General features: G+C 42.0%; 1 protein-coding gene across 1 annotated transcript; it reads left to right on the top strand.

Annotated features, from left to right (window-relative positions):
• Positions 1–696: 696 nt before the first annotated feature.
• ccdc66 (coiled-coil domain containing 66) lies at positions 697–9,817 on the top strand (the record flags this gene model as incomplete). The annotated part of the gene is made up of 19 exons (XM_023409468.2): positions 697–852; positions 2,042–2,100; positions 2,319–2,341; positions 2,472–2,717; positions 2,821–3,085; positions 3,224–3,377; positions 4,296–4,390; positions 4,632–4,690; positions 5,132–5,224; positions 5,603–5,737; positions 6,131–6,363; positions 6,606–6,690; positions 6,957–7,115; positions 7,217–7,289; positions 7,533–7,613; positions 8,104–8,326; positions 8,682–8,898; positions 9,094–9,146; positions 9,648–9,817. Coding segments are annotated over exons 1-19 (2,434 nt in total), but the record flags the coding sequence as incomplete, so codon positions are not given.
• Positions 9,818–10,680: the final 863 nt, after the last annotated feature.

Below are 10,680 nucleotides of genomic sequence, written 5' to 3' on the forward strand. Positions count from 1 at the left end.
GGGTCACTATTAACAGATAAAGACTGACCTAGCTTAAGTAACAAAACTTTTTGTTCTGAATGCAGAGTGAAGTTAGTCAATGCCTTCATGACTTAATTTGTCTGCACTCTGCATATTTGTTTAACAGGAGTGGTAAAGTGATCAGTTGGTGGCCATATATTGGCTATTTTTATGAAACTAATTTGTCGCCATCTGCTGGGGGAGATTAATTCACGACAGCCATATCTTTTGAAGAGACATTACACAGAAACGTTAATAGAAATGTGTCTAGTTGATACATTTGTTGACAGACAAATTGAATGTATGTTTTGGAAGATTAGTCTATTTGATCCTGAATTGTCGTGTTTTCTTAGGGATTGTTCATATAAAAAAAATGTAATAAAATTTGAGGAGCTTCCATTTTAATAAAAATATTCGCTGCGGTGAGAGTTTAGTAAGCAGCCGTAAATAGCGGTAACAGCAAATGGTAACGTCAGTAATCGTTACATTTTGTTTTATCGTCATATTTTGGCTCATTGGTCGTGTCGTTTTAAATAAATTCCCAGTCCCCTTAAATGCAACATCGTTTAACGTAAATGTCCAAATGCATGTCTCTGATTGGCTGTTAGTTTTGCACTGAAGAAACAATTAGCCAATCGGTGAAGCCGTTCTTGGTCGTTGACAGCAACCAACGTACACAATTTTAACATCCAGGAACTGGCGTGTCCCTGGCAGTGCGGTCAGTCCAACGCTGGACAAAACCGTCTTTATTAAACTATAAATGTGTTTCTAACCGCCCGTTTCTGCCTCTATAAGGTGGTCGTTAAACCTGCGGCCGCCTCGGTAAATATTTTCTGTCGGCATGAATCTCGGGTGAGTATGTTTTTTTTTCAAATTAACAATAGCAGGCTAAGCTAGCACATTGACCGAATGTGTCGCAGTGAAATGCACAGGGATTATTTTCTAGCTTGCAGCAAAATTGTGCTCGAACAACAAATGCTCTTTGTAAAACACTCAACATGACTGGTCACACATAAACGGAGAATATAATAAAAAACAGCTTGTTGTAGCTATAAAAACAGAGTTTTGGTGCTTGTTGTAAACAGTCGACTAGAAATGAGGGCAAAACAATAATGAAATGTAAACACTGATGTTACCGGAGTCCCTGCAAACAAAAAAAAAAAGAAATGTATAGACGTTATTATTGCATGGAGTTCAGACTGTAAAAAAGTAAAATAAAAAACAACAACCAAAGCCAGTTCATATGAAACATGGCAAGCCACAAAGCAGAGTGATGAATGTAAATCAGTGCCGTTAAATATCGTATGTGTTCGAGTTTTGATGTATTTAATGCAATATAATGCCATTGCCAGGTAACATGTTACTGTATGTAATGTTAAGTGTCAGTGTTACAAAGGCAAAGTCTGCAAACTCTTATGATTGGCTGATTGACCTGTTGTTGCTTGAGCTCCAGACAGAAGCCTGAGAGAGATGTAAAACTACATTGAGATGGTTTGTGGTACTTAAAACCACAAATATACCTTCTTATGGATATTAAAACTTCAAATAAACACTGGAAAACAGTAAAATATGCGACCTTTAAAGCAATCTACGATTTGGTAATTTAGACCAAAGGCAAGCAAGTATGTTTCTGTGCATGCAAATGACTGAGAACCACATAAATGAGCTGCAACTTGAGGAGCCCTCAAGAAGCTTGGAATCAAACGTTTGTTTTTCTGTGCAGTTCTGAAATTAGCATCATAACTGAACTATTGCTGTTGGTATCTCAAATAATTTTAAAGCTGTAACTATGAATGTAGTCAAACATGAAGGTGGCCATTGAAGCTGTATATGTATGTGGCCCTGCTTTATTTACACCAGAGGAGATGAAAAGTGTCTGTGTGATTTTTCCAGGATTGAGATAATTTTGCTGTTGAGAGACATTGAAAGAGTCTGCACACTGTTTAGCTTAATACTGGAATATTTATTAATGTTATTAATAATACTTTTATGTTTTCATATTTCTGTTGTTTGCTTTGATATTTCCTCTTTTTGTGAACAGAGATGGCCTGCTGTTTGAACTTGAAAATGGGAAACCCAGGTTGATTTTACTCAGCCATGGTGAGACATTTTGGCTTTTACTTGTTTTCCAGGGAACACTAACTCCCCTGGCTGCTGTTCTTATTAGGTCTTTCAGTTTCCTTCTATCCAAACTGGTTATTGTTGGCATGCACATTCAAACTTTAGCATTTTTAGACCTACTATTAGTACATGTGAACCTATGTGTGTTGAGGTATAGCGTTCAAGTTGCTCACAATAATAATTTTCTTCCACTGCAGGTGTTGAAAAGAATCCAGCAAAGGTAGAAATCATCCTCGCAGCCTGGCCATTACATTTTTACATTTGCTTTTGAAAGTTCTCTTTGTTACATTGCTGTTTATGTAAAATATTATCCGTTATAGTTTTGTTTGATCTGATTTAATTTCATGTAGACCCAGCAGCTGTCCATCAGGCCCAGAGCGGCTAACATCCTCAGCTCTAGGCAGCCGTCCTGTGTGGAGGAAGTGCAGGTAGAGGAGCGTCCAGCCCGGCCGCAGGCAGGGAGACATAAAGAGGCCAAGACCAAGGCAGGAAGAGCAGCTGCCAACACCCCCACCACTGGAGGGAGAAGCACCACTTTGATATCATCCAAGACACATGAGCATCACAACGGGGGCGGCATCAAAGCTGTGGCCAAGGTAACTCTCATGCTGCATCCCGTTTCTTTGCTTTACTCTTGACCCGTCATCCTTTGATTGCACATCCATCTGCTCTGACTATATGTGTGTGTGTGTGTTGAAGGTGAAATCAGATAGACACAAACATGGCTCCACTGTTGGATCCCTAAGAGCCAATGGGAAAACAGGACAGCCTCAGAACAGTGGGACACAAGCTGATGGAAAGGCGGGACTAAAGGACACGCTGGCCAGTGGGGGTGCAGGGCTGAAGGACAGCATGGTGGTTCTGACCAGTGAGCAGCTACAGAAGATCCTCCACACCGTCCAGACCTCCAGCAATGGTGAACAACCAGGAAAGGACCACAGGACGCAGGGTAGCGGCAGTGATGGTAGTATTAACAATAACAGCCTGACATTACAAACTAAGACAACGGTGGCAAAAGTCCACAAATAATCCACAAAAAATACAAAAAATATATTGATTAGGCACATTACTGATGATCCATTGATTAATCAAAATCAAACAGGCTCGAAATCTGGCACCTCATTGCATGAAGGAGGACGGGGAGGAGAGATGAAGGAGGCAGACAGAGGAGGAGGAGGAGCAGAGGAAGGAATAAAGGAAGATGGTGGTGGAGGAGTGACTGATACAACTGGAACCTCTCAGGATAAAGACAACAGGTGAGGAGCCCACCTTAACAGTCATTTCTGCTGGCGAAACAGATTTCTTGTGGATGAAAACAACATTTAAACATTTATTCAGCTGATAACAGCAAATGTACAGGGCTCTAGAAATGTAGCTTCCTGTCTCTTTTCCAGAGGGTCTCTCACTGGGGTTCACAATAGAGGTTCAAGCACACATGTTTATTCATGCAGTTTTCCAATCTGCGAAATACGTGGCAGCAGTGAAGTGTATAAAGTCATACAGATACAGGTCAGGAGTTACAGAACCTGTGGGTGGTGGGCACAGACCACTGAAGACTGGGAAAACGTCACCTGGTCTGATGAATCTGGATTTCTTCTGAGGAATAAAATTATAGCGACAATGTGTCTCATCTTCTAATGGCTACGTCCAACCTGATAATGCAGAAGATGATGATGATGAGTTCAGTGAACGGCAGTGGCCTCCCTGGTCACCTGATCTGAATCCAGTAGAACACCTTTGGGATGTGGCAGCATGAATGTGCAGCTGACAATGATTTGATGTAATCATGTCAACATGGAGCAGAATCTCAAAGAGATCCATGACACGAAGAACGAGTTTTGAGAGCAAAGGGAGGAACTATCCAGCCTTGGTACGGTGTGGAAGTGTGCAGTCAAACAGTAGTAGAGATCAGAGGTCACAGACTGTTCATATTTCTGTGACTCTACAATCAGACCTGACCTAACTATATTCCATGTATTCCTGTCTTTGCTGTATTATAAACATACACAGATGTTTGGTGTTCAGTAAGATTTACAGGCTCAGTAGATCAGTAGGTACTGATACTAGAAATATTCTGACAGTTTGGTCATTAATATTGCTGGTTAGTTTGTTTTTAAGAAAATCTGTATTTCTAAAATGGTGGTTAAAAGTAGAATGATGTTACTTTTGTTCAGGTTGTCTGGATGTTTGTTCAGCTGGTTGGAGGAGGGACAGTCAGGCGGCAGATCGGCCATCGACGCCAAGAAGGCTCAGTGGAGGAGAGAACTCGGTACACACACACAGACACACACACACACACACACACACACACACACACACACACACACACACACACACACACACACACACTTTAAAACTTGAGTAATCCATATTAGACAGAATTTTATATTCTAAATGATTAATCAAGAACTTAAGGTACTTTGATGATAAAAATAATGGTTTGGTGCAGCACTTTAATAAAGTAGTTCTGACAAATGAAGTGAGTTTTTGCGTATGTGTGTGTTTGTCAGACAAGCAGGTGGCACTGAAGCAGCAGCAGCAGCAGCGCTCGGCCTCTGGCAGACTCCAGGTACGACACATATTTCACCTTTGATCTGTAGAGGTTCAGTGTTAGATGGTTGTTTTCATCACTGTTGGAACAAGACAAATGTTGCTTTGTTTACACACCAGAAAAACCAGAATAGCTCTGACAGCAGACTGTTCCTCATACTGACGTGGCGCTGATAGCTTTGTCTCCAACGAAGTGTTCAGGCAAATTTTGCATAAAATGTGAGAGAAAAGAAATAAAAATTGGAATTTTAATTTGGTGTTTTGCCCTGAATTTGGTTGAATAGATTTTGTAAATTTGTAAGAACTGGTTTCAATTGATTAATATTCATTATAGTTGTGCACATTTTTTGTTTATTGAACAGACAGCTTTGGAAAATGTCAGGCTGTCATCTAAAATGTCATCTAGACTGACACAGCTTGGAGACATGTTTCATCGTCTGTTTGTGTGTTTATGTTTCAGGCTGAGGAGGACACGGAGAGTGTGTTATCAGTTCAGAGCTCTGTCAGCCACAGAGAGCAGCCTTCAGCCATCAGATCCAGCCTCAAACTTGGGGTAAATCTGACTTACTAAAGGTTTTTCTCTGACTGAGCAGCATATCTGAGAAATGCAGCTTTTCCTCCTTTAGTTTGATTCTTCATGCTGGTGAGTAGAAAGCTGCTCAGGTTTAAATGACACAGATAATGACACCAGGACACAGTGATGACAGCGGTGGAAGGATCTTTTCATTTCTCCACACTGATGACACACAACACTTTTCTTGAACCAAAGAGTTCAGGAATAAAAGAAACTTAGCTCCTGTGCTTCATAAATTTGTGGTGTTGGATGAACATGTCTGAATTTTCTAGTTCAGCATTATGACTTTTAAAAAAATTTTTTTTTATAGTCAATAAAGATCCTGAGTTTATTGTCTGAACTCCGTCGTCTCTGTAGGAGGTCACGCCAGTGGAGGAGTTGTTGAGTGTTGGGAGGAGAGAGGAGCAGAGGAGACGCTGGCTGGAGGAGCTGGACCAACAGAGAGAGGAGACAACTGAACGTAGGAGACGAGAGAAACTGCTGCAGAACCAGGTACAGTAGAGACAGAGTGGAAACCAGAAACAGTAGAGACAGAGTGGAAACCAGAGACAGTAGAGACAGAGTGGAAACCAGAGACAGTAGAGACAGAGTGGAAACCAGAGACAGTAGATACAGAGTGGAAACCAGAAACAGTAGAGACAGAGTGGAAACCAGAAACAGTAGAGACAGAGTGGAAACCAGAGAGAGTAGAAACAGAGTGGAAACCAGAAACAGTAGAGACAGAGACAGTAGAGACAGAGTAGAAACCAGACAGGAGAGATACTGTGAGTAGTAGTAGTTGATGATTGCTGTTCCTCTGTGTTTCATGTTCCTGTTGAACTCATGATGATCTGGTTTTTCTGTTCTTGGCTGTGTGTGTGTTTTATTGTGGCGGGGTCTCTGCAGGCAGAAGACCACGAGCTCTGGGCCACCCACTTTGACTCGCTGCAGAGGAGGGCTCCTGTCCACTCTGCAGCTCCATCAGCCCCACCTCCAGCCCCATCCAGCACATCTGAGCGAGGGGACTGGGAGCCCTCATCCAGCCTATCCCTAGTCTGGGAGGCCATGAGCAGCTGTGGAGCGGAGAGCGCCGGGCGGGCCAGCGTGGATACGACCAGCGGACACCCGAGCAGAGCCAGGTAGGAGGGAAGGGTGAAAGATAAGAGGACAGGGGGGGAGCATTTTATGGATGCGCTTCTGTAAAATCATCATTTGGACACAGCAGCAGCTATTTTATCTTTAGTCACAAAGATCACGAGGTTAACAGTGGAAATACTGTCTTCACTTTACTAATGAATCCCCCAGGAATGTGCACTTTGTCTCGCTCCAGATATGCATGAGTAAATGTTTTGTGTTCTTTGCTCCTCTTTGTTCTGTGCAGTTATCTGAGGACCATGACTGCCCTGCTGGACCCCACCCAGATAGAGGAGAGAGAGAAGAGGAGGCTCAAACAGCTGGAGCAGCAGGTAGTAGGGGGAGGAAGAGGAGGGGGGTGAGAAACATAGCAAGGCTTCGGTTTTTACCACTCACCTTTTATAGTTTAGTTTAGTTTATTTATTTATTTGATAGAGACTGCAATTTGAAACCTGTCCCTAGTCGGGCTTTTACATCTGAACTGGAATTAAAACAGTCAATAGCAAAAACAACATAAAACAGACAGCACAAATGATAATGCCCTACAATTAGCTAAAAAATATATACTGTATTCTACTGTCTCCCTATCATCCCCCAGCGAGCGATCGAAGCCCAGATGGAGGAGCGTCGGCGGCAGAAGGAACAAGAGAGGGCGAGAAGGAGGGAGGAGGAGGAGGACGAAGAGAAGAGGGTGGCGCTGGAGAGGGAGATGCTGCAGAGACAGTATGAGCTGGACACACTGAGGGAGAGGCAGAAGGTCAGAGAGCAGCATACACACTCTGTGCACAAGTCTTCAAACGAGTCCTTTTCTCCGCACCGGCACTGAGCTGTTTTATTGTGTTTGTCCTCCGGGAGCAGCCGAGCCATCCGGCAGAGGAGCCGAAGAAAGGTCCCGATGATGACAGATTGCAGGAGACACTGGAGCCCAGCGGTGAGTAGAGCCGACTGATGTGCAGCTGTAACATTTCTACAATATAAACCCAAATACGAGCGCGGTGCTTTCACACCGGACCCGTTTGCAGTGGTTCAAATGAACTCTGGTGTGTGTGTCCATTTGGTTTAGATTGTTTGGGTCAGTGTGAACGCTGTCAGTCGAGCTCTGCTGTGGTAGAGGAAGTAAGGAAAATGTGTGTGTGTTTTGTGTGTGTGTGTGTGTGTGTGTGTGTGTGTTCAGCAGTTACAAGACAGGCTGAGCATTTGGAGGAGGAGGTCAGCAGTTCAGTCTCCCCGTACAAAGACACCGCTGTACAGACAGGTAACTGAACTATTACTGCTACATACAAGGAGCACATGTGGTTGCATCCTGTTGAGTGGAGTCGATGGTTGTAATGGTAAACATTACAGTTATTTCCAATTTTAATGTTTAATTTATTAATTGATTATATTCTTTTATTTATGTTTTCCTTTTTTATAAGAAAACATTTTAAAGGGAGCAGGGGAAATTAAACTTTAATTTCTTCTTCTTATAGTTAAAATAAGCCATTTAAATTAATATTCAGTTTAATTAGTTGGTTATTCATGTGCAATTTGTTCAATAAAAGTATGTTCAAAATAATTATTAATTCACTTTTTTATTCAGTGGGCTTTAGGCTATTCAGTGTTTGAGGGTCTACATTAGCAGTGTACCTATTAAAGCAGAAAGACACAGGAAACTGTATGTTTAATATGCACTTTAATATTTGTTTATTCATCGCAGGTCATATCTTCATCACAATTTTCCTCATATCCCCTCTCTTCCTGTGTAGAAGCAGCTCCCTCTCTCCCGCTCGGAGCAGACGACGTTTCTGCGCAGTACCAGCCGCCTCCTTCTCTTTCTGCTGCTCCTCCAAACAGCAGGAACCGAGCAGTGAGCACCGGCAAGGAGAACATCTGTCTGCCTCGAGGAGCAGGAGCAGACCCATATGAAGCGTTTGCACGGACGGACAGGAGCAGGAGAGAGAAGAGGAGGCCGGAGTGGAACACACAGAGGTAGAAACACTCTCGCCAGAGCTGGAACGATTAATGTCGATGGACAGAAAAATAATCTGCAACTGTTTTGATAACTGATTAGTTGCTGTAGTCCTTTTTCAAGGATAAAGAAAGTGAAGGTGGGTCCCAGCTTCTCTAATGGCAGGATCTTATGTTCATCTTCGTCATGTATAGTAAACTGAATACCTTCTGGGTTTGGGACTTTTTGGCCAAAAACATCCTCCTGTACAAATGTAATCCACTGAACTTTATAGAATTGCGTTCAAACCTCGTTCCTTATTCCACCCCGTCGAGTTTAAGCTGCCAAATGTAGAAATCCAAATGTGTTCCAACAACCTCCATGTGATTCCTTCAGGCCCAGCCGTCGGTTCGTTCCAGCCTCGGAGCGTTACCCAGCCGCTCTGCAGAGGAACAGACAGGAGAGTCGACTGAAGAGGCAGGCCGAGCTCCTCGCCCTGCAGGAGAGGACCTGCCAGTCCAGGACCGACCCCCCTCCTCCTCCTCTCTCTGAACACCATGCTCCTCGTCACTGCTCCAACAACACACGGACCAGAACCAGTCCGAACAGTAAGGTAGGACGATTCCTGACTGTTCACATTGTGGATACTGGATTTAACAAAAGGGTTTTTCTTGTGTCACAATTATTTTGTTTCTTCTTTGTAAACAAACATCCTGACAAACACTGAATAGTTTTTCTCTGCTGGTGGAGCTCATTTCTGTCCCTGCAGCTGTGATCGGATGTGTGTTTATGACTGTTGCTGTTTCAGGGGGAGACTGTTTCCAGAGGACAGAGCATCTCTGCAGCCACCAACAGTGAAAGGTGAGCAGCTCTGAGTGCAGTATTCTTACTGCTAAACCCCCATCCCTACAAAAACCCCACTGTAAAACAAATACAAGACAGAGGACAGGAGAGCTGAGAGTCAACTTCAGGAACCATGTTTTAATTTATATTTAAGGAGCAATGGAAAGTCAAAATGAACTGTGTTGTGCTCAAGGATTAGACCAAGTTACAGTCAAGGAAAAAAGGTTGAAATTTCAAGAAAATAAAAGTGGAATGTTAATCCAACAACAAAAAAATATCCATTTCAAATACATGTGAGATACAATAAAATAAAAATAAGGAAAAACATTCCTCAAATGTCTTAAGTAGCAGTGAATTCAAGATGTTATAACTATGTGCAGTAAAAAGCAATAAAAGGAAGGAGCCAGCGCTGTAGAAAATCATGAAGAAGTAACTTGTTTTTCTTTTAAATTAAAACCTGTCCAGTCAGCCGCTGTTCATCTGCTGACTCCTCTGTCTCGATGTTGTCGTCTCCTCCAGGGGGCGCTCACCTCCCGTCCCTGCTGTCAGACTCAGAGTGCAGACTCAGCAGGCCTCCGGCCCTCTTCCTCCTCCGGCCCTGGAGTACATTCCCTACGTCCGGACTGATGAAGTCTTCAACCTGGACCCGCTGGAGTCTGCTGACACACCCCCACCTCACTCACACACAGGTTACACACAAATCTTTTTCAATATACTGAAGTATAATAATTTAAAAGATGTTTTTTCTTCTAAAACTTAATTTAATTTTTTAAATTCAGACGTGACCTCTGGGACAGGGGAGAGCTCCCTGGAGTAATGAGTGTGGTCCAGACAAAACTAACATGCTAGCTTCTGATTAGAATACTCTATTCATGACGTTTTTATGACTTTTTATGCCTTACTATACTATGACGTTTTTATGCCTTACTATACTATATCATTTTAATGACTTTTTATGCCTTACTACACTATGACGTTTTTGTGGCTTTTTATGCCTTACTATACTATACTTTTATGACTTTTTATGCCTTACTATACTATGACGTTTTTATGACTTTTTATGCCTTACTACACTGTGACTTTTTATGCCTTACTATACTGTGACTTTTTATGCCTTACTATACTGTGACTTTTTATGCCTTACTATACTATATCATTTTAATGACTTTTTATGCCTTACTACACTATGACGTTTTTGTGACTTTTTATGCCTTACTATACTATGACGTTTTTGTGGCTTTTTATGCCTTACTATACTGTGACTTTTTATGCCTTACTATACTATGACTTTTTATGCCTTACTATACTATGACATTTATGACTTTTTATGCCTTACTATACTGTGACTTTTTATGCCTTACTATACTATATCATTTTAATGACTTTTTATGCCTTACTACACTATGACGTTTTTGTGACTTTTTATGCCTTACTATACTATGACGTTTTTATGACTTTTTATGCCTTACTATACTGTGACTTTTTTATGACTTTTTATGCCTTACTATCCTATATCATTTTAATGACTTTTTATGCCTTACTATACCTGATG

The sequence above is a fragment of the Seriola lalandi genome, unplaced genomic scaffold, assembly GCF_002814215.2.
Source record: "Seriola lalandi dorsalis isolate HSWRI2012SDOR001 ecotype SW California unplaced genomic scaffold, Sedor1 jcf7180002054393, whole genome shotgun sequence".
NCBI classification, from domain to species: Eukaryota; Metazoa; Chordata; class Actinopteri; order Carangiformes; family Carangidae; genus Seriola; species Seriola lalandi.